General features: G+C 37.5%; 1 protein-coding gene across 1 annotated transcript in view; it reads right to left on the reverse strand.

Annotated features, from left to right (window-relative positions):
- LOC145676633 (cytosolic carboxypeptidase 1-like) overlaps window positions 1-24,759 on the reverse strand; it is a gene marked incomplete at its 3' end in the record, with an annotated part of 232,230 nt that extends 207,471 nt beyond the window's left edge. The window contains 1 exon segment of the mRNA XM_081747467.1: window positions 24,600-24,759. Coding sequence (XP_081603593.1) covers window positions 24,600-24,726 — 127 coding nt within the window.
- Between the last annotated feature and the right edge of the window lie 1,376 nt (window positions 24,760-26,135).

Below are 26,135 nucleotides of genomic sequence, written 5' to 3' on the forward strand. Positions count from 1 at the left end.
ATAAGGTCAAATATTTTCATAGCGCAAGTTCGGACATGGTTTACCAAAAATGAAACAACGTAAAATTCCGGAATTGTGATGCTGAGGATTTTTAAATGACAAATTGAACGACCGTTTGTTCATGCTATTTTCAGCAAAACTGTTAACACTTCTTTCATCACAAATGGTCGGCGTTCAGAATGGCGCGATAACTTAGATCAGGGATTAGAACGTCAGAACTCTAGAGCCTTCATGGTCACGCTGCAATACTCTCATTCAAGAATGCAAATTTTCTAGAAAAAAAGGAAAAAAAAGGGGAAAATACGAAAGAATTCCACTTTTATTCAAGAAATATCTAAAATTGCATTTCTGGGAGTGTGAATTTTCAAAAAAAAAAAAAAAAAAAATCTGGAGAGGACCTCCGAACCCCGTGATTTTCCGATTGTGAACTGTGATAACCCCACCAGAATTTTCAATACACTGCGTCCTTGATATAGAGCCTGAGTCAAAGTAAGACAAAATCTCACAACAAAAGCAGCCAGGCATATATTTAGGTAGTAGGTACGTAACATGGGCCTACACATAGGCTACATTCCGGTATTATTTAAATTGGCCATATTATTTTATTGTACAGGGTGCGGCACGTAAAACCGGCCCGTCGTAATATTCTGGTATATTGTGTTTTGGCAACACTTAAATAATCTACCTTCCTACCAAGAGATGGCGTGTCGAGGTCGGGTCGACTTACGTGACCTGCAGCAGTCACGTGCAGCCGCAGCCAGTGAAACTTAACGAAACCAGTTGAGAAAAAGGCCTCGTTGTGTTAAGCCGGGTGAGTGTCAGTGTGTGATAATGCCGTATTCGATACCCGAGCGTTTTGCCATTGTTGAAGGGTTCATTCTCACTGGATCTTTTGTGAAAAAGAATTTGTTTCGGGAGAAATTTCAAGGACGTTCTGTGCCAGCAAAAAGCACCATTCAGGAATTGATTGAAAATGGCGGCGTACAGGATCGCTCCCAGGAACAGACGACCATCTGTCTGCACACCTGAATTAAAGATGCAGGTGGAGGAGATAATGACAAGAAGTCCTCGAAAGTCAACCAGGAGATTGAGTCAACAGGTTCATGCGAGTGAGAGAAGTTGCAGACGTGTTTTAAGGGGACTTAAGTTAAAACCGTACCGGATAAGTGTTGTGCAAGAACTGAAGGAGCCTGACCTGCAGAAGAGGGTGCATTTCTGTTCATGGCTGTTGAGCAATGTTGCCAGTGGTTTCTTGGATCCACTAATGCTCATCATGAGTGACGAGGCGTGGTTGCACCTGTCTGGGTACGTAAATTCCCAAAACAACCGGTATTGGTCGACAGAAAATCCACACGCAATCCACCAGGTACCCTTGCATGATGAGAAGATTGGTGTGTTGAAGTGGGCGGAGGACACTTTCAGCACCTGCTGTGAAGGCTGCTGTGAAGGTGAGTAGTCATATTCAATACATTACATTTCATTTATGTGTTGTAGTTAATCATATTCAATACATTACATTTCATTTTATGTGTTCACTTTACGGGCCGGTTTTACGTGCCGCACCCTGTATATTCAACAATAATAGATTATGATAAATTAAGAAAACAAAATTGGGGAATAGGTCCTATTATTTAAATTGGCCATATTATTTTATTGTATATTATATGATATAGGGCCTACACACGTGTATGTGACAAATTGTCTCACTTTTCTTTTATCAATTAGATAAATATAATTCGCTCTTTACTAGAAACACTTATATTTCCTTATAACGAGAAAGAACTACGATAATATTCCTTTCCCTCCTCCCACTATTAGCTTTATGAAGAGTCTCTATACTTTACTCTGGAAAGGTTGTAATACTAATTCGGATTCAAATAAACAATTGTCAAAAGCGGAGAATTATCCTGAATTCAATATCTTTATCCCTATCAACCAGAATTACTTTTCTGTTCTTCCTCTATTACTTCACTAGAAAACAGGCTTATACTTCACGAAAGGGCAAGATGCATACAACACCGTGAAACTCTACAACATACGTAATAAAAACAAGAAAATTATAGGCCGGCCAGAAAAAAAAAAAAAAAAAAAAAAAACTTCAATCTAAGAAAGCGCGAATGTCAATAGACGAGAAGTAACCTTCCGATCTCTTTCTTCAACCTGATTAATATGAGCACAGTTACCACCATTCTCAAAAACTTCGTTGTGTGTTTAAAAAAAGATTTGGGAATACTTTCTGTCGAAAATTGAGCATGTTTTCATTTCAATTTTTCATCTCGATGATTTTTAGTTTAGCATAACGACCCACGATTACGCTCTTTAGGCTAAGGGAGACGGGTGGTTAGTGAATGTGAATGATGGTGGAATTAAATTTTTGTGCTCTCCCACTGGGAACTGAACCTGAGACCACGGGCACGAACGTCATACGCTCTAGCCACTAGACAAGTAAGAAGGACTAGTTTTTATCAAGGTTAGTACCTACATATTTTCATTTTTCGATAGGTTCTACATATATTTAAATTTCTTAAAAGGTTATAGATTCAATTAATATAATAAATAAGAATACATTGCAAATAATGGCAAAAGATAGCTAGCAACATACAAATTAGAGGAACTTTTGTCTATTAAAGATTCATATATATTTACTGCATACAAAGTACGAAGAACGGTTTAAATTTTGCTTTAAAACGAATTCCAAGTCAGTATATATCAGGCTTCTGACGAGTATGATCTGCGAAGTTTTGGAGTGGCTGAGCGCTCACAAGTGTGTAATGCTGCAAATGGAGTCGTAAAACAATCGATTATATATAATTTGTTTTTAACCACACTTCGAATAATAAATCATAGTTATGTAAAGTACAATGTAAGATACTGTTAGTTTGAACTATAAGCTTACATTATCGTCATTAAGAATTAAGAATACAATTCTCCATTGACAAGAATCATAAAGCATCTTGAAATTACGTCATATTATTGTTTTTGTACGTCTTATTAAAGAAAAGAACAGTTTCAGATATTACTGAAAAGAAGAAGAAAAACTGGTTGGAACATTTGCTAAGAAGGCATTGTATCATAAGGGATGTAGTAGAGGGTATGGTGGAAGGAAAAAGAGGGAAAGCAAGGAGACTACAATTGATGAACAATATCAAAACAAAAAAATCGTATGTGAAAACGAAGAGGTTAGCGGAAGACCGTGTAGCATGGAAGCTTCTCAGTTGCGACAAGTGATCTACCTATAAAAGCAGAATACCTATGATGATGATGATTATTATTATTAAATGATAATCACCTTATAGAAACATAAAACAGGATGTTCCACCAATGTATTTATTCACGTTTAATATTGTTTATTCTGAACACCTTCTATACTTGATATAACCGTCTTGCTGTATTATTAAACTCCACTTTGTGCATTGATATGTATAAAGGGTGGACCAAGTATCTTGATACACCTCGTAACTTTTAAAGTAATACACAAAAACCCTGAATTTTGTACCATGCAAATGTCGGCAGGAGAATACTGTTTGACATACTATGTGATACCACATGATCAACAGTGTTGCGAACCCAACGAGGTTATACATTTTCAAATGACACTACATCATCATCATCATAGGTATTCTACCATTATTGGCAGGTCACTTGCCGCGACGAGAAGCTTTTATGCTCCATGGTCTTCCGCTAACTCTCGTACGATTTTTCTGTTTTGATATCGTCCATCAATTGCAGCCTCCTTAGCTCCCTCCCTCTCTTGCCTGCCACCATACCCTCTAGCACGTCCCTCATGATACAGTTCCTTCTTAGGCAATGTCTCAACCAGTTTCTCTTCCTCTTCTCATAATATCTAAAATTGTTCTTTTCTTCCCTACTATTTCTAACGCATTCTCATTCGTTTTCCGCTCGACCCAACTAATTTCCCCAACGAAAATGTACAATATCACACTTATTAGTCTGTGTTGCAAACTAGGGATGTCAGAGTATCATAAACATCCAACTTTGGTGGTCTGTATGGCAGTAATAACCCAAGTAAGACACACAGGGCATTGCACATCAAAAGTACTTTGTTGTCTAATACTATGATCACAATATGACGGATTTGGAACGAATAGGAACAAAGTTACAAACACTTGAAAGTTTGACTTTTTAAAAGTCTTTATTTGGAAAACTGCTTAGCAAAATACCTCATCCAATTCCATAGATGACTTTTAACAAACGTTAAGATAATAATGCCGTTTACAACAATTTCATATATCAAACTGATCTGGAGATACGGCAAATACTGATAAAGTATAAAACACAGCATAAAATTATGAAATTAGGAGAACTTATTGGAATTACACCTAGCAAATAGTACTGTTGTAATGTTTATCAAAAATTGTTTACAGAGTTCCCACAAATGTGTCATTTAAGCAATATATCAAATTTAACTATTATTTTCGAAATTATATCCGGAATGGTTTGATATCAAATTGCTGTAAACGACTTTATGATTACTATTCTATTGAAAATCATCTAAGAGATTGGATGTAATATGTATCTTTTTAAAAAATGAGAAGTAAAATTTTCATTTCCTTGTTGTTCGAAATACGTCATATGATGACTGTAGTATTCGACACTTAAATTCTTTCTATATCCATATCCTGTCCGTGTCACTTGCGTTCTTACTGAGATATCACTCTGCATTTTTTTTAATGTTTGTAATACACTGGCTTCCTTAGTAATAATAATAAGTTTACTTATGTAATAACTAGTGCTACTTAAAAAGTATAACTATATATGATAAAATTGCAGAGCAGGTCAAATAATGTCTCCCGGCAAATAATGTGCATGATACGAAATTTCAGCATTTCGTATATAATAGTTTAAAAGTTGTAACCGATTCATCATCTCTGTTCGGGCTGCTATTTATTTGTGTAACTGACCAGAGTGTCGGGTCGCTGTTCGGGCTGCCATTTATTTATAATCGCCCAGTGTATCGGGTACCATTTATTTGTAATTGCCTGATCGTAGTCTGTCTTCCGTGGCCCTGCCAATAAGTATTCTCCTGAGATCTGGACTTCCCTGGGTAGGACGATGAAGGACCTCTCCAAGAAGGGATTATTAAATTGTTTCCAAATTGCTCGTCGGTCTCAATGACGAGATGAGCATTAGGCGCCGAGAGGTTCGGATGTTTCGTCTCGAAAACCTCACGGACGATCAGACGGTCATCCAGACCATAACGCACACAAATATCATTCACACATACAACGAAAACACACTGGGTTAAATGACACTATACTTATTTATTAGAATACTATTAAAAGAACGAAGAGAAATGATTACAACACTTTACACTATATATATATATACATATATATATATATATATATATATATATATATATATATATATATATATATATATATATATATATATATATATATATATATATATATATATATAATTATTTCCATTATCACGATCGCACTTTAGTTTTCACTATATTGTAGCACTTTATCACTTTGATTTATATATAGAAAATTATAATTGAGATTTCAGTATAAATGCTTTTCTCACACCACTAATGCACTTGGGGATTAGCACAGGGGGAAAAGTTGCCGGGATAATCCCACGTAGTAATCTAGTGGCTGCTCCAAACAGTCCTGAAGAGTCGAGATGAGTCTTCAGTACAAGAAGTCTCCAAAGTGGAATGCTAATGTTGGAGGGCGTGTTTACAATTTTTGGCGCACTAGGTATATGAACCTGGGACTTCACTAGTTGGAACTAGCCGTAAGAAAACGTCCTTCACCGGCTAATAGCTTGTACACCTTAACACAAAGTCATACTTGAAGCTCGACACGACGTACGTAGTTATGGCTTCCAAACCTGGAGTCAAACTCTCCGAACCAAAAGGTTCGAGATACGAACTGCCTTGGTGGATCCGTCAATGTTGGCAGTTTATTCTCAAAACCACTCAGGTTAAATCACCTGCAGATACACGCAAACAGAACATGGAAAAGAATTTGTTAATTCTAGTCCACTGGCCACGACGCACGAGACATTGCGATAACTTGTCTGTGGAAAAGAACAAATAACGAACTGGAAAAACGGTGTAGCTGGCGTCACTCTGGTGTACGAACATCTGGTCTACTCTGATCTGCTCTAATCTGCTGCAATATTTCCATAAACGATCAAAGAAAGCACTTAATTCAGTTCCAAATAACAGTAAAATATATACGGTGCATATTAATAAGTCAGGAAAAAACACTGAAAAGGTTCGTCGCTCACTGAAACGTTCTCACCAAAAAGCAGTTTTAAATATATATATAAACAATGAGAGACTTCTTTGTTTGATTGCGTGGGAAGAAAAACAGTTCTCACCGAAGAAAGAACTTATTTGCGTCGCAGAATAAAGTATAAATCGAAGAAATAATCACTATCTTTACGAAATATACAGAGCGTCCACAAGAAATACTTCTATAACCTGGTGGCGGTTATAAAGTTACGAGAACGTATCAAGATAAATGGTCTACAATATATCTACAATGGCCGAACTGCACACCAAACTATGACTGTTAGGCCCGTTGCAGTCACGCGGAGCTCCGCGCGCGGAGTCCCGCGTGGCAAGATTGTTCTATTGATTCTTATGGGTGCATACATAGTCACGCGGAGGCCTCCGCGTGGCCCTCTCCGCGCTCCGCGAGGCAGATAGGGCCATTCAACAAATGGGTGCTTACATAGTCAAGCGGAACTCGGCGCGCGGAGCAGCCACTTCTCTTTAAAATATAAAAAGAAACGTGCATGGTAGCAAAAGCAAAATGAAAATTGATCCTGATTTCTTTTCTTATTAATAATAGTGAGTTGCCAAATAATATTTTATACTGTTCTATAATATTATTTTCATATTTTTTAGTGTTATTTTTAATTTAGCTACAATGTCTTCGTTTAATTGGAACTTCCAATTAATGTCTTAGCTTAATTGGAACTGTACATGTGGTGCCTCTAATGTACCACTGTTAACAGTACGTGACTATTGTAATTTTTCGACTTTCAACAAATTTCAAATTTCAGTTTGTTTCAATTATCACGGAGGCTAAATTAACACCATGTTAATGGGATCCCTCTTGTGAGGAACACAAGAAGCGTAACATTCGTGAACAGGCATGGAACAAAATATGTAAAGGATTTTTTTGTGAAAATGAAGGTATGGACAATGAAAAAAGATAAATTGAGGCAAATAATTTATCTCTATTATTAAATAGTTGATTGGATGAAAAGTGATTGGATGTGAAGTTCTAACCAAATGTACAAACATTCGTTATTTTCATTTGTTAAAAAACAGTATCATGACATTTTTTAAAAAGGAAAGTGCTGTATTTTAAGAGCGTGCATATGGATCCTATTGAAACTACATTTTTATAATTTCGATGGATTTTTTCAATTAGGTCATCGAATGACTGGATTGGCGTACGGAAATTATTGAAGTACTTCTCGTCTTCTCGCAAATCTATATACACAGACACAAAAGCTCCCTTTAGACTTCTTTGAGAACCTAAGGGATGAATCTTGAGACATTTATTTTTCTGGTTCTTCGTTTTCTCTTCTTACAGAAATATTAAGATGCCACTATTGACGTTTCGAACTTTTCATGTTGACTTGCAACACTGACTGAGAAGAATCCTGTACATAATGACGTAGCGCGTAGCTACGGATGACTGTGTAAGCACACACGCGTACTGCGGAGGGCGGAAGACGGAGCGTGGAGCTCCGCTTGACTGCGTAACGGGCCTTAGTGTATCTGGCGTAATGGCAGCAAATAACTACGATTTTTTTTACGTAGCTTGTTGATTGTTGCTGGCGTTTATCGATATACATAATTCTTGATAATTCCCCAGACGTAGAAGTTCAAAAGTGTCAAATCAAAAGACATATGTGGGTACTCACGAGAACCTCTTCAACCAGCCCATCGTCCGAATAGTTTTATCGTGATACAACCTTACATCTCGACGGAAGTGAGATGGGCCTCCATCTTGCATGCAAAAAAAGGTTCGTCACTATACAGGTTTTGGATGGCAGGTAAAATCTCTGTCTGGAGTATATCAAGATACCAGTTATGGTTCCTTTGAAAAAGAAGGGACCAATCACACCACGCACTGATAGACAAAACCACACAGCTCTCGGTAAATTCACTCCCCTGTCCACAAGTGTGCCAGGATTTTCAGGAGCCGAGGAAAGACAATTGAGGTGGTTCACAGCACTGTTAAGTTTGAATTGCGCCTCGTGAGTCCATACAAACTTCCCTGCAAATTCAGCATTCTCGACATGTGGTGAAACCGTTCACAGTACTCCATCCTTCGATCTGGGTAGTCCTCATTCATTGCGTGCAGTAGTGTTCAAATGTACTCTTTCTACCTTGCCCTCTTAAGAATGCGTCTTACACTTGACTAGCTTACACCACTTTCGCGCGGTCCCTGGTTCATTGATTTTTGCTGTGATCGGCAGACAGGTTACAACAGCGCAGCACTGGATGCAGGACTTGTAGCTGTTCGTGCTCAGCTTGATCTTTCGTCGTGCACATCTTCAAGTATTCCGTCGGCTTCGAATTTATCGCGAATGCGGCAATTGTTCGACGTGTTGATGGAGGTATTCCAAACTCGCTCCGCCAGTGCCATTGTACTTCCTGAATGTTCTCGTACTTCCAATGTAATTTCAGTACAGCTTTGGTTCAACAAAGGATAAGCGGACCTCAGCTATTGTTGCTACTCGACTGGCTAATATGACCACTACCAATCACTCGCACATGCGCAGTGTAAATTGCCAGCTCTGCCTACCATGACAAATGTAATACCCTACACTGCATTACTCATTAGAATAGCGTGTAAGTTATTTAGAAATTATTTAATTACAAAAAGCGAGTACATTTTGGACCCCTCTGTATGACAATTATCAATTTCGTGGAAACACCTCAAATGTCTGTGTTGCAACGGTCGGGTGGTGGTGTGTTAGAGCAAACTTCATATTACATGAGAAGAAATAGAACAACACTGTGCAGTGAACTGAACAGATGGTAATAGTTTTAAGTAGGCTACCTCTCTTCATTTCCGAAGGGGTCAAACTGTCGGCGATCGGTTATGTAATGTGACCGCTGTGTTGAATGTATCGCGAGGGACAATGTCCAAAGTGATGACGTCCTACAAAATTCATGGCAATGCAACATCGGCAAAAAGAAACAGTGGTCGGAAGAAAACCTCAGTGACAGGTCTAACCGAGCAATAAAGTGGATTGTCACTCAGAACTATCGTGCGATTGCGGTGCAACTGACAAAGGAAATTACACAGCACCCTCCATAGCCTGTGTCGACAATCACAGTCCGTCACGAGTTATATGGCATGGTCAGACTAGGCAGGGTTGCACGAGCAAAACTGCTGATAAGGGATCATAACCAATAGTGCTGCAAACGAGCAATATGGAACGTTGATGAATGAAAACGTGCGATATGGTACGATGACTCACCGTCCACCTTCTTTCGAATTACGGTCCGTGTTCGTGTGGCGGACAATCAACGAAACGTATGATCTGCGGTTGATCCGCTCAATCGTGAAAACGTGACGGTGTCTCTGTGATGCTGTAGGCTGCAATATCCTGATTTTCAGAGGTCCGTGTGCTGAGACTTAACAGCCGCGTCTCTGCCCCTGATAATATTGCCATTTTAGGAGACCACATGTATCCTATGATCCAGATATTGTTTCCGGGCAAAAACATAATATTCCAAAATGATAATGCGCACATTCAAACAGCTGGAGCTGTCATGGCGTACTTTGAGAAACACTGAGACAGAACAAAGTTAACACCTTCCTCGCCCACTGAATTTCCTGAGCTGAACATAATTAAACAGCTGTGGTCCGTTTTGGAGATTAAAAAAAAAAAACAGCGCTGATTTTTGCCTCTATCCTCTCTCACGGAACAGAATGATGCAGTGCACGTGGAATGGCGTAATATTAAGCTCTATGTCATTCACGACCTATATGACTCCATTCCATGTCGTATCAGATATTCTGACGACAGAATGTGGTATATAGACTGGAATAGTGGTGACGTCATTTCCTCTCCGTTACCATGGTGATCGCCATTTTGTTTCTATACAAACGTGAGTGTGTAAATGAGGTGTTGAGTAAACAATGGCTGTGAAATTATTTAGAATTTTTAAATACTTTGAAAACGAAGTAAAGTTGGTGGAAAAAGGCGAAAATGCTCTTGAATCAAATCACGTGTCTTCCGTAATGTATGATGGTGAATTTATATATTTAAAAGGCAGAGTGGAGGCAAACATGAAGAACTGAAGTTGAGGTAAGTTTGTATCCATTATTTGTTAATATAAATGCCCCGATGTATTGCACAGAAAGGGAACAAACCTTATGTAAAGATCGTGTTGATTTGCCTGTATCATGTAATATTACAATTGTGTGTTCTGATCGAATCATATTTGCTCATTTATTTTGCCTTAGTAATTTTACGTTTACGATTAAGAATTTTATGTTGCCTACAGAATATCGAAAATCTTTAGTAAAGAATTGTAGGATATTGCTTGTTCCATTTCTGCTCAATTACATTAATGCTTACAATCAAATACATAACATATCACCATTTATACGTTGTTTCTCAGCCTTCGCTTGTGTTTGTATAGAAAATAAAATGGCGATCACCATGGCAACGAAAAGGATGTGACGTCACACTATTTCAGTCTATTAATATGGTAAGTTGCACTTTTTTTCAGAAGTTTGATTTATGTCTGTACACAAACACACACACACACACACACACACACACACACATATATATATATATATATATATATATATATATATATATATATATATATATATATGAGGTGGTAGTATAAAAATGTTTCGAGCTACTTCTGAACGCACAGGCACAGGGAGCACCGACCTTCATAAGTTTCGTAAGTCAGTGTGTCAAAAGACAACGTCGCACGTACAGTACATCGGGAGCTATGCAGTTGGTGCTATTCTGACCACGTGCGTTACCAGGTCTGCGATTTTATCAGTTAGCAAGTTAGAACGAGCTATGTGAAACTGCGTCAATCCGCCACAGAGACGTTTGACATGATTCGGCAAATGTATGGCGATACTGCAATGAGTCGTTCGCCGAATGTCCTCCCTCAGACGCCTTAAAACCTGGGAGTAGAAATCGCTATTGACGAGCTGGTTCCTGGAGAAGGATCCGTAACACCCAACACCGCGAATGTCGAAAAAGAAGATAAGCATGCACTTGGTCAAGCTGTGGACCTGCCTCGCCTTTTTTGTGCATGGAGATGATGGGCTCTTTGACTGTGAAGACTGTTGTTTTGTCTCGGAGCTCCCCACTCAAGTTTCGTCACCGGTACTGATCCGCGACATGAAGGACGGATCATCTACGGCACGCTGACGAAGTTCTTTGTAGACTTAGACGCTATGTTCTTTTGTTCCTGGGTCAGCAGCCTGAGGACTAACTTGGTAGCAGCACGGGACATGTTCAAATCACATATGAGGATTGCCTGCACTGTTCCGTATGACACACTGACAACGGCAGCAAGGTTGTGGAATTCTCCGACGATCCTCATGCATAAGTTAGCGAATGCTTTCAACATTTTCAGGTTCTGTGCTCGTAGAAGGTCGTCCTGATCTATCGTAATCTTCCAGTAATGTTCTTCCGCTCTTGAAGCCCAGCGGGTCATTTAAGAAACTTCGAACTATTCATTGCAGCATCGCCGTACACTTGCCGAATCATGTCAGTGTCTCTGTCGCGGATTTCACCAGTTTCACACAGTTTGTTGTTCTAACTTGTTGTCCATATTGAAATCACAGACGCGGTAACGCACGTGGTCAGAATATCACCGCCTGCACAGCTCCCAAGTTATACAGGACGATGTCTCTTTGCCCACTGACTTACAAAGGTCAATGCTCCCTATGCCTGTGTGTGCAGCCTTGCGTTGTCATCTGTTCGCGTTACAGAATTAATCTCGAAACTTTCTTATACAACCTCGTATAAGGAATGAACTAACATTCGACAGTCCGGTCCTTTCACGTATTTACAATAGTAGTAATAGAAACCACTAGTTATATTGTTGGTTTCCTTTAATGTAATCATGCTGGTAGATGGAAGGGGATACTTGCTACCGTTAAGTCACATAAACACAAGAGATGGTTCTACTATGATTTTACTAGGTCTGAAATAAGAAAAATATTTAGACCATTTGCAATATATGTTATGTAATCGTTAAATTTGTGAACGCAGGCAAACCAACAAATCTGCTGTCCACAGAAAAAAAAAATGATTTACGAAAAGGTCAGTGACGTCAATTTCTTTTGTATGGGAATATATTAACTAATTCCACCTGCTTTCTGAACATTTAAAAAATGTCTCTTAGGAGCTATTTTAGGTTCTTTTCGCGTCAAAAGATTTATTAAAATCTATTTGAAGTAGTCGACCATCTAACTTAAAAAGAAAAAATAAATTAGGTGATATTTCTGTTGTATATATACGTTTGCCACATTGCTCTATTACAGTTGATAGCAATATATAACAGAAGAACTGCCTGTCCTGCATCTACAGAAATTGGCAAACTTCATCATTTAAAAGAAACCGCTGTTTAAAATGCTCCTATTTCCATGTGAGAAATAGTAATTCATATCTTTATCAGTCAGGACTCTCCTGTACATTTTTTTTACGGATTTATTGTGCTGATTCTTACAAATTGGCATGCGCAGCTGTAAAATAATAATAATAATTCCATAGTTAGTGATTAATTTAGTACTAAACAAATAATCTTAACAACTTCAATGCCTGGTCTAATGCAGATAATGGGACAATGCATAAGTTCGTGCGGTTTTCTTTTGGCTTGGTAACAATGCGGCATGAAGCGATTGTTTATCGTTATTCCATTGTTTTATCGTAGTTTGGAGTTTGTTATGAGCTTTGTGTGTGTGTGTGTGTGTGAGAGAGAGAGAGAGAGAGATATTCAAATATGGAGATAGAGAGGGATAATTTACAAATGCAAGTTTAGAATTGGAGAAAACATGATCGGACAGCATCCATATTATGACGAAATTTTTGATTTTGTGAAAGAGAAAAAGAAAAGTTTCCGAACTGCGAGGATCACATCAGGCAGTTTCGAATTAAGATGGAGAACTCTTTTTAGAGCATCAGATGGTTGTGAAGGGAGAGAAAGATCTTAAGATATGGGGGATTAAGACTTTGGAAAATAATCTTCAGCTTCCGAGTAGTTTCGAATCACGAATCTTAGTTATCGAACCCTGACTATCCATTCAGCCATGGAAAACTCAACGCAATCATTCACATACTTTTCCTTTAGCTACGTTAAAAAACTGATAGAATGGAATACTCCAAAAGTCGACACGGTACGTGCGCCGTTGATATTGAACGTAGCGCTCTTGTAGCTTAGTTACAGGATGTATAATGAACTTCCTCTTGTTCAAGAACACTTCTTAAAGCAATACATGTTTGTTACTACAGTGTTAATTGAGTTATATTTGATAAAATCGTCTGATGAAGTAGGGTCAAATACTCAGATATAAATCACCTTTTGCGAAGCTCTAAAGAAAAATGACACAAATCGTCGTAACCATGTTTTATTTTTGAAATAAAGTTTAAAAACAATGGAAATGCGTATAAGATCATCACTTGGATGCGACAATCTTAAAAGATTGCGCGTTTATGTTATGATGCGTTAGATGAATCGTTAGTGTAAGGGAATCCTCCGTCTATGGTACTAGATTCGAACCCCGACCGTTCTTACTGTTTCTCTTTTTTAGCTACGTTCATCCTGTGTATTTCAGAAATTCAATTTTGAATTAAATGTAGTAGCAGCTAGTTTAAGCCGAAATTATTTTGTAGTATGAGATTTGTTCTTACGTGCTTTTTTTCACTTGTTAAGTTTCAACTTTGTTATTAAATCTTACAACCTTAATTTTACTCATTTTCCTACGTCATATCATGATGAAGTTTTAACAACGACGACAATCGGGCGGTAATACAATAGTCCAAACTTAGTTTTATATATTTATATATCTTTATAAATATTTGACAGAAAAAGAAAACGCACAGTGGACCGTACAATGTAAGATGGGCTCCTGGAGAAATTTCAAACGAATTTAGTATACATATAAATTACATATGAAAAATATACTTGTGTGGATGCCAGAAACTGAAGCCATTCCTAGGACGGGAAAGTGATATGTAAAACTAATAGAATACGAATGATATTACCATCGAATTCATAGTTTTCGGGGTCGCAAAGAAGAATAGTGACACTGCCGATGCGGCTTTAATCGAAGTTAGGCCTTGCTGGCATCGAGGTCAGAATGTGGGGTGACAGGCAAAACGAATCGAAAACATTATATAGGCCTATTTGTGTCAATTCCATACTTTACGGGGTGACTTACATAAATAGTGATATTCTAGGTGTGGTATGTCCAAGGTTGGTCCCATTGACATGGGGATCAGATGAAATAACTAGTGAAGATTTCAAAACAGTTTGCTTGGGATTTCTTTCAATACAGAGTGAAAAGTGGTAATACACAAATACTGGTATCACATAGGGAACTATCAGATATGCCTTCTAGGAAATTGTCGTTACTCCAGAGAGGCATTACCCCATGATCACTCCCTAAAATCATCACTGCTTTGCAGGGGCGTGAACAGAAATATTTCAGGGATCGAAAGTTTTTTGAGAGATTCAAATATGAGGACATTTGTCTCATGTACTAAAATGTCTAACACTATCTCTAAAATCAGGTAAACTTTACAGAAAAGCAGTGATATCGAGCTGGGGCTCTGGACCGCCAGGGCCTACATCAAATGTACGTCCCTGCTGCTCTGAATTGTCATGAACTCTCTTCAAATGTATACGACAGAAAATGTAAATAATAAATGCATAATATAGAATAGATTATACAGGGTGTTTCAAAACAACACCGACAATTCTTGGGAGATGATTTCTGACACCAAGATAAGACAAAAAGTCTTAGTATGTAACTAGGTATGTAGTAGTAACTAGTATGTGCTCTACCCAAATATCCAAGTTTCAGAATCTTGTGGTACTTCCGCAACAGTTTTTATAGAGGTAGTTGGCGAGTACTTCAAATTATATGCCTAGCCAAACTATCTCTATAAAAATTGCTGCGTGAGTACCTTAGGATTTTGAAACATGGATTTTTGGATAGAGCACATATTACTTCCTAAGTGAAGTATTGACCCGACTACGGTAGGTCCCATAGTTTTGGAGCTATGGACTTTTAAAGTTCATTTTTTCTTGTTTTCGGCAGCCTATAACTCCGAAAGGAAGCATTTGTGCACCCAGGTTGGTCTATACTTTTTGTCTTATCTTGGTGCCAGGAATCACCTCCTAAACGTTGTCGGTGTTGTTTTGAAACACCCTGTATATGCAATTGTAACTAAGAAGTAGAAATAATTAAAGTTGAAGGATAAGTTTTTTTTTAACAAATCACACTTGAAAGAAAAAACATAAAGGTTAAAACTATTTTCCATTTATTTATGGCTTATAAAAAAAAGAGCGCTGATCTGGAGTGAAACTATTCATCTTTTCGAACCCGAAAAGTATAAACTCGACACCAATACATTCAAATTCTATCACTTTTACATATCACCCCTTTCTCCCTAGAAATGGTTTCAGTTTCTTACACCCCACAGTATATTTTTCAGATGTAATTTATACGTATACTAAATTCATTTGAATTTTCTCAAGGAATACAAGTTGCACTGTTCCTTTATTCTGAGTCAACAATTTGTAAAGATATATAAATATACAACAGTAACAATGGAATATTGTACTATCGCCCGATTGTCGTCGTTGTTCAAAACTTCTTCATGCTACGACACAGGGAAATGATTTAAATTAAGTTTGTAAGATTTAATAACAAAGTTGAAACATAACAAGTGAAAGAAAAGCACGTAAGAACAAATCTCATACTACAAAATAATTTCGGCTTAAACTAGCTGCTACTACATTTAATTCAAAATTGAATTTCTGAAATACACAGGATGAACGTAGCTAAAAAAGAGAAACAGTAAGAACGGTCGGGGTTCGAATCTAGTACCATAGACGGAGGATTCCCTTACACTAACGATTCATCTAACGCATCATAACATAAACGCGCAATCTTTTAAGATTGTCGCATCCAAGTGATGATCTTATACGCATTTCCATTGTTTTTAAACTTTATTTCAAAAATAAAACATGGTTACGACGATTTGTGTCATTTTTCTTTAGAGCTTCGCAAAAGGTGATTTATATCTGAGTATTTGACCCTACTTCATCAGACGATTTTATCAAATATAACTCAATTAACACTGTAGTAACAAACATGTATTGCTTTAAGAAGTGTTCTTGAACAAGAGGAAGTTCATTATACACCCTGTAACTAAGCTACAAGAGCGCTACGTTCAATATCAACGGCGCACGTACCGTGTCGACTTTTGGAGTATTCCATTCTATCAGTTTTTTTAACGTAGCTAAAGGAAAAGTATGTGAATGATTGCGTTGAGTTTTCCATGGCTGAATGGATAGTCAGGGTTCGATAACTAAGATTCGTGATTCGAAACTACTCGGAAGCTGAAGATTATTTTCCAAAGTCTTAATCCCCCATATCTTAAGATCTTTCTCTCCCTTCACAACCATCTGATGCTCTAAAAAGAGTTCTCCATCTTAATTCGAAACTGCCTGATGTGATCCTCGCAGTTCGGAAACTTTTCTTTTTCTCTTTCACAAAATCAAAAATTTCGTCATAATATGGATGCTGTCCGATCATGTTTTCTCCAATTCTAAACTTGCATTTGTAAATTATCCCTCTCTATCTCCATATTTGAATCTCTCTCTCTCTCTCTCTCTCTCTCTCTCTCTCTCTCTCTCTCTCTCTATCAATATCGTCCACTATGAATGCATATGGCTTGGAATCAAACCTTCGACTCTTGAAAACAAATATAAGAGCTCCTGTAATGTTCTATCGTAACTCTATACGTCTGTTGCTAAAAGTAGTGTCATTTTAGATTTTATTCGGGAGAGGGGATTCTCCGCTGACATAAGTTTCACTTTTTATATCAGTGTTTTGGTATGCACTTGATCAAACAATGTGTGTTTATCACAATCAAGAGAGGGAGGAATTACATCCTCCTGTCCTGCCCAAATGATGTCTCTGGAACATTTGCCTACAATTACTAGGAAACAAAATGAAATTAACCATTGAATAACACTCATTTCTGTTAGTAGTTTTTAGAGTTCTGCGCCCGCATTACTGACATCGGAAAGCACAAAACCTACTGCCGTGATTGACAATTTCCATAGATTTCACAAGGAGCACCTTCCTAGCTTGATGTGGCATGTAGTCTTTGAAGAAGGGAAAAAATGCAAATAAAGGCATTCATGGGCTATGAGAACATTTTAAGACTTTCTTTTTATTGAGGATCTAAAAAGGCATTTCAGAGAAAACACTGAAAAGGACGGTTTCAGAGCTATTAAAAATTGTAAACATGGCTCTTGTTTTTTCTGAATAGGAAAAGTATATTACGTCACACACACAGCTTTAGGCAAGAAGAGGAGGAGGAGGAGGGGATGAGTTGGATTGAATACCAGGAGCACAGACTCGATCGAAACATGTGTTTCTGAATGCATTAGCACACGGTGCAAGAATTTGTTAGTAATTGGACTTTTTGTAAATTTTCTATACCGCGAACTGTACCTAATATAATGGTTTTACCCGCTTCCTTTCTCCATTTCTTTCTTCCTCTCCAGTTTTCTGGGTAGTGTGATCAGTGAGACTCATCCCCATACGTAGTGGCCTAATATGGCCATAAAGTCCTAATCCTAACCTACTCTACTAAGCTAACCTAACCACGCCTTGCCTACTGTACTACACACCTCACCTACTCTATTTTAACCACACTCTACTAACCTAACTTAATCAATTCTTGCTTATAATTATAACCTAACACAGGTTCGTACGTGTTTCTCGCATAACTATTTTTATGGTATTTTAATTTCCAGCCATATCAATATGTACGCACGTATGCGGGTATGCGCCAAGAAAATAAGAATCTAGAATGTATTAGGATATAGCAAGAATAGCGATTTAAAAAATAAATAAATAAATAATAAAAAGTGGCTCCCGTACTCCTTAATTTGCACGAAACCGTATTTTCATTTAATACTTCCCTTGTTCTAATAAACAGTAAAGCAAGAACTTGTTCAGCATCTATTACTATCTATTTCAAATAAATACACGCAGGGAAGCAGCGAACGTAACCCAGCGGACTACTAGGAATTGGCATTACTCACACGATTTTTTATTGCAAATACGAGGGTCACTACGAAAGTTTTGAGATGTGAAATAATTTACATACTTAAAATCAATTTAACACTTACATTTTCTCAAAGTATTCACCATTACACTGTACACACTTTTGCATCCTCGAAAACCACTTTTGGAAGCAGTGTTGCCAGTCTTTTTCTTCAAGTGTTGAAAGTTCATTCTCGTAAGCTACTACATCTTCAGGGCTGCAAAACTCTTCCCATGCATGCGATCTTTGATCCTAGGGAACAGAAAAAAATCATACGGGGCCAGGTCAGGACTATAAGGCGGATGTCATAAGTTTGACCTCCGTAGATTCTAAAAACTGAATTGTGATGTTGGCCGTGTGTGTGGACGCGTTGTCATGATGAAGCAGGATCCCATGGCAATCCACTTCTTGGACGCCATTCCTTAAGCTTCTGGAACACTTTTGTTAGGCAAACAGTGGTGTACCACTGAGCAGTAACAGTCCTTTGTTCTTCAAGTGGAACAGTTGCAACATGGCTAAAGGAAAAGAAAGTTGCGAACATCATCTTCCCCACACTTCGCGGTCGCTTCACTTTCGTGGGTGGATTTTCGTCTGGAAAGATCCAAACTGTAGACTGGCGTTTATTTTCAGAGTCAAATTGATAAATCCAAGTCTCATCACCAGTAACAATGTCAGAGACGCGTCGAGAATTGCCTCCATTAAATCTTGCAAGCATTTTTTCACACCATTCCACACGCATGCGCTTCTGCTGTTCAGTCAAAGTGTGAGGCATCCAACGAGATGAAACCTTCCTGAGCCGAATATGATCATGAAAAATTTTTGTTACTGCTGGCAATCCAATGTTCACTGTAGATTTAATGTCCTTGAAAGTTGTTCGACGATTTTCTCGAATAATTTGTTCCACAGCGGCAATGTTTTCATCTGACACAGCTGTTGCCGGACGTCCAGATCTCTCTTCATCTTTAAGCGATGCCCGGCTTCTTCTGAATTCACCAAACCACCGAAAAATTGTAGCACGGGAAGGAGCAAGGTCCCCAAATTGCCCCTGGAAACGGTCAAGGCTTTGTGTCTCGTTCAAACAACTTTTGAAATCGTAAAGAATCATTGCCCGAAAATGTTCCCTTTCGAGCTTCATTCTAGACAGCCGAATACTGCTCACATCAACAAACAAGTGAAGGCGATACGGCCACGCCGATAAACGAGGCGAGTTGAAACTTGCTTCGCTTCTTCGCTCTGGATACCACTACCGAACGCAATCGTTGGAATTCAAATACTGTGCCACAACAATGCGTATCTCAAAACTTTCGTAGTGACCCTCGTATATAGCTAATTTTTTCTAGCAACTGAATTTTATGCCACGTCGAAATATAAACTTTTATCGTAAGTCGTACCGTACAAAGGATGAAAATTAAGGAATTCTAATCTTAACTTCAACTCTAATCTTAGCAAACAAATAACGCGGTTAAAAGACCTGACGTGGTTGATTACTCAACGATAAAAACTAATAGCGTTTAGGCAAATTGTCAGTAGTGCTGCATTTACAGAAGTAAATATCCATGATGGTCTCTCTTTTCACGATCGTGGATCTACAGTTTATCATAGAATTCGGATGCTTCAAGAACTGAACTGAACTGCACGAAGAAATTACACGAAAATTCTAGGGGTTTACTCTCTGCAATGCAGAAATTAACTCCGTCGTTTCATATTTTGTTTACACTTCTCTATCTTTGCTTGCTTCCTCCAAGTTTGGAATGATTTTCTGAAAGAGAATTTTATTTCGTTTGACGTTTAGAAAAGAAAAAAAGTCTTCCCATTTTCTTGGAATGCGACGGCTCACTTCGTAGAATTTATGTATGGTTTACTGTGAACTTGTCACATCGTCTGCTTCATTTGTATTGTAGATCTATGAATTATCTTGTTTCACAAGTAAAAATACAAGTATTTCCCATATTCGAGACAGGCCAACGTGACCCACAGGCGGTGTAAAGAAGGCGATTATACAGGCTGGGTGAACGAGGGTAGAATGAATAAACAGATCCTACCCTCACCGAGAATAGAACCCTCGCGTCTTACCAATGGAGGGTACGGGTCTTATCCATTACGCTATTGCAGGCTCTGTTCAGCTAGTACTCACATTAGTAAAACAGTACTATAGCTACACTTTTGGATCTATCTTCATAATAATATTTTGTAAGACCCTGAGCAAAGTCAAGAAATGTTGTGAAAAACAGAGTTTCGTCAGACAATTAAACAAAGGATGGCCTAATGTTTGTATTATGCGTGCCAAAAACTCGATCAATACGAGAAAATAGAGAGAAAAAATGGCTAGAAGTTCAAAATGTGAGAATGAAGTTGAAAATCAACTGAGTGGGACAAAAGACAATGAGAACGTGCCGGAGGAAGCAGCAGGTGAGAGATTAATCATATTTTCGATGATCTTTTACAGTTGTTTATGATATTGTCTAAAGCGAAATTTTATTCAAAGGAACAATAAAAGGTAATGTAAGAAAAAAAAGAAGAAAATATTACACTTGAAGAAGAAATCAAAGAGGATAATGCCTAAGTTAAGACAAATAGGTTAAAAGAGGATCGTAGAGCATTCAAACTTGTCAAGTTCCATCATATGATCCAACTGCTAAATATTTATATTCAACCCGGAACATTAACTGTGCGGCTAATAGCAAATATAGGATAACTGTACATTTCTTGAATGCCTCCGCTAGTTTGAAACTATCCTTTATTATTATTATTATTATTATTATTATTATTATTATTATTATTATTATTATTATTTAAAGATGCTCCGATACTCGCCACGTCAAGCACTCCGGAATATACCAAACAACAGGACCAATTTCTAAATGAAATTAAAATGAAATATTTCAGTTTAATACCCTAAGATTATGCCCTTTAGGCTAAAGGAGACGATGATTAAGAAAGTGAACGACGATGGAAGAACTGGTGGAATGAGAATGTGGAAGGAAACGGGAGTACTCCGAGAAAACCTACGGACATTATGTTGTCCACCACAAACTTACTTGGCCGAGGATTGAATCAAGGACCCAACGCACCAGAGGTAAACGCTCTACTACTGAGCCATGGTGTCTCCAGTAGCATTCTTAAACTGACCAACAATAACAGTACTAGTCCAGTAACTTCTAACACAGCGGTAAAAGACTTTGATCTATCAAAAGACAAATCAAAGTAAGCCTAGAAAATTTAATACACGAAAAATCCAGCTCTAATGCTGATATTTCGAATTCAAACCCTAACATACCAACGAATAATTAATTATCTAATAGCACACTGAAGGAGGAAAGAAAAATAACTATTCCCGCAATCACAACCCCTTACGATTATATTAGAAGTAAGACGAGTATTTTAATTTTTTGAATTTTTAAGGAATTTTGAATTTGACATGTGCACACGATTTTAGCAATGTTAATATCCGTAGATATCTGCTTATTTGACGGAAACGGTACTTACGACTGCTGAACTAAGTCTTCTAATTATATATATAGTGTCCGGTGAGGAATGTCAAAGATTTTGGGAGGTCATTCTAAGTAAAAATGCATATGTGAACATAGGGTCTATTCCCCCTCGTTCCAGACATAAGGTGGGGGTAACATTTTTGTCTCGTGCACTTGCAGATTTTCGTTTGAAACATTCTAGCACACCCTGTAGTTGGGGTTATGTTACATATACGTCGTTTGAAAGCTAATGAAACAGGCTTGCAGATGGTATACCGATTGTCCCAGTACTCCCTACAAGAGGGAAGTAGCGGAGGGAATTTTTTTCGAATTTCCCTTTTTAAAACAATTTTGCACTGGTCTTGGGGGGAAACCAGGGGTGCCCACAAAGGGGAGCTATGACGCAAAGTGCGTCATTGAAATATTTGGGGGGGGTTAAAAATCTATATAAATATGTTTGAGGGGATGTAAAAATTAATCGAAAAGATTTTTTTTCATGGAAGAACACCTACGGATAGACAATTGAGGGGGGTGCGTCATGGACATGAAAGGGGGTGGGCTCCACTGGGGAAACACTGTCGTTAGTTAAACAGTATCTGTTTAGGCGAAAATGATACTGTATACCAAAGATCCAGGTGAAGTGTCAAGTTTTTAACTTCATTAGAAGCCGTAAAAAAAAAAAAAAAAAAAAAAAAAAGCATTCTTCCTAACTCTAATAACAAAACAATGTTTTCAACTTTCCATAGATGACAATGGTTACGAATATTAACAAACGAAATGTTTTTATGCAAAATTGGAAATGCAATACTATTTCCTAACATACAAGAGCTCTACATTTTCATGTGGGAACACTCTGAACAACAGATGGCAGTGAAACAAAACCTATTTGAATTAAAGTTTTCGTACAACATACTACACCAGAATGTTCATTGCAACAGGGTTGTCGAAATCATACATTGCTTCTATTGCTCACATCATAATTACCTCTGTTGCTCACAAACATTTTGCTTGTCTCACGTACACCCAACAGAGACGTTGGCACTGTTATACCCAATTCCCTCGAAATGTTTTGGGATCTTTTTCTACTATAAACGGCGCAACGCAATTAATTACCTTGAAAGGACCTTTATTATTTATTTTGTGTCTAATGTGTGCAAGTGATAATAGGGTTACGTCTCCATTTGTGTGTATTAGAAGTAATCATTTATGCTTTCGATAACCCTATTGCAATGGATATTCTGATGTAGTATGTTGTGCGAAAACTTTAATTCAAGTGAGTTTTGTTTTACTGCCATCTGCTGTTTAGTGTTCCCACATAGAAATGTAGAGCTCTTGTATGTTAGAGAATAGTATTGCATTTCCAATTTTGCATAAAAACATTCGTTTATTAATATTCGTAACCATTGTCATCTATGGAAAGTTGGAACATTGTTATCTTATTAGGGTAAGGAGTTAGGAAGAATGTTTTTTCTTTTATGGTTTCTAATGAAGCTAAACATTTGACACTTCACCTGAATATTTGGTATACAGTATCATTTTCGCCTAATCAGAAACTGTTTCTCTAACGACAGTGTGTCTACTCAAGAACAGTGCAAATTTACTTTTAAAAAAGGGGATAAAAAACTTCCCTCCGTTACTTCCCTCTTGTAGGCAGTACTGAAACAATCGGTATATCATCTGCAAGCCTGTTTCATTAGCTTTCAAACGATATATAATATGTAACATAACCCCAACTACAGGGTGTACTAGAACGTTTCAAACGAAAATCGGCAAGTGGAAGAGGCAAAAAGTTACCACACCCCTATCATCGGAACGAGGGGGAATAGACTCTATGTTCACATAAGCATTTTTACTTAGAATGACCTCCCCTGTCACCTCCCAAAATCTTTGACTTTCCCCACCGGACACCCTATATAAAGAGAGACAAGATATAGAGAATCAAAATTTCACCATGTGGCATCATCGCAGATTAACTTGGAGATCAGCATTGCTCTTCGAATCCATGAAAAAGTCACACTAATTGTTACGCTAATACGTGGTGCCTCAACGTCTATCGACTTTAATTGCCACCTGGAAAGAATCGATGTAACTATTTGATAGATTGGTAGATCTTCTCTGAGGTTCTTTATCTGCGACGTTGCCACATAGTGCAATTTGCGTATCCAGACGAGGACCCGAAAAGTATACAATTAGATATATTTTTCGCTTTGAGTTGTAGAATAATGTTCTCTAGTCCGTGGGCACCCCGATATATACAGGTATAATAGTAACGTTTATCAATTTACCAATGCGTACAATTATCAATCAAATATATCACAATGAAATTACATACGTAAATTAAATTAAATAATATTTTAACTCTTGAATAACGTGTCCTATTTATTCCTTGTACGCCAATCGAGATGGTTGAAAAATGCAACTTTCTGGTCATGGAACAAATGGCGGAATGAAAATACTTGTAACAGAGGAAAAGGAAGAACAAGCAAACCAAAAAAGAAACTATGGGCCTTATGCTGAGTCGTTTTGAGGTAGATTAGCGTCCTACTAAAAACCTGACTACTGCAGGAAACATATGTTAGTCGAACTCTTTAGTATGGCACTAATCACGCGTCAGAACGACTTTGCATAAGGCCCTATGAGTCTACCACAGCTCAAACGAATTGAGAGCGAACCACCAACAAATTACAAATAGGAGAACATTATTTTTATTGGACATTTACTGAGAAGATCATCTGTAAATTAAATAAATATTTTATTCAATAAAATAGAAACACTCACCTGCTGCCATTAACCGATTGTGGATTTTAGCAGTGGCAGAACGGAGACTCTCCCGCATTTCAACGGGTTTGTCTGCATAAGCTTTTAGCCTATCAAACAACGTCTCAAGAACGGTATCATCAGACATCCTGTTCAACTATGGAATGTTTCGTCTTGAGTCTGAAAACAACGAACAAAAGAATGCATCAGAAAAAAATCTTTTAAAAAAAATTAGAATATTCAAATTGGTTTATTGTAACTTACTTTTTTTTTAAGTTCTTCTCTAGTGTTTAACACATCGTAAGTTGGCCTGTAAGTAAAGTATATCTTCACGTATACAATTATAATGTTTTGGTAGTAGATAAAAGAATAAAGAACTAGACACAATCTAACACTTAACAGTATATCGTTGTTGATACTACAATATATCCCATGCAAGCTCCTGAAAGTTCTACATCATATATATTGTATAAGTTGCATAGTCAAACCGACAAAGAAAAAAGTATTATAAGTTAAGAATCAAATACAAACACGGGGGATTATTTGTTCTGTGTAGAATTTTGCTTACAACTCGTTCTGCGTTCGAAAACTCTTTATTGGAATTTGCCTAGCCCCAAACTGTCCAGTGTTCTTTCTCGGGGGAGAGGTAAAACCCACATGAAAACACAATAACCCCCCCCCAAATAAAACACTTGTACATGTCTAGTTTCGCAATTGACTTAAAACACGTATTCATCAACAGATCATTTTCAGAACAGAGTGAATCATGCATAAGAAATTCTGTTTGCGCTCGATCAGATTCGTTGTAACAATATTCAACTGTAATCTAATACATGAAGAAGAAAAGAATGTTTGCGATCGTATTACGGGGAAATGACTAATCCATTTGAAACGCGTTTTTGGATGTACTTTCACGTACCTCGAGCTAGGGTTTTATCATGTTACTTTGATTCAAATGTGTGTTTTAGGGGAGAGAGAGCGAAGCGGAAGTTTAAAAAAAATCTATACAAAAAAAAAAAAAACTGAGTATTTCACGGTCCTGTCAAGTTAGGAAGATTACACTTCGTATATAAATCCTCATTAAAAATAAGTTAACACATGTTCCAGTTTTTGAACATTTTCGTTTTAAGGGGAGGAAGATTTTCTATAATCTTTCTTCACATTGAAAGTAAAGTTGCCTGTTGTTTGCGACTGGATCACGGGGAAACGGTTGTACAGTTTGAAATTAAATTTTGAACATAGTACCTACCCCAAGCTGAATTTTATCACGTGACTTTGCTTAAACAACTTATCCTAAGAGAGAAAGTGGTTTAAAATTTATAGAATGCAATATCGTATAAAGTTTTTTATTATTACACTTTCATTGATATGCATATTCTAAGAGAAGGAGGAGACTCAAATATTTCCCATGAACCTAATTTTCAGAACGAGAAAAAAAAAAGAGATTATTTCAGTTAGTATGAAATAAAAAGCAATACGATTACATTCTCTTTGTTCTGTAGTGCATACTTGCGTATTAGTACAAACAAATAATAAAATGTCTTTCTCCATGTGTCA

The sequence above is a fragment of the Thermobia domestica genome, unplaced genomic scaffold, assembly GCF_964235325.1.
Source record: "Thermobia domestica unplaced genomic scaffold, izTheDome1.hap1.1 HAP1_SCAFFOLD_254, whole genome shotgun sequence".
Taxonomy (NCBI): Eukaryota; Metazoa; Arthropoda; class Insecta; order Zygentoma; family Lepismatidae; genus Thermobia; species Thermobia domestica.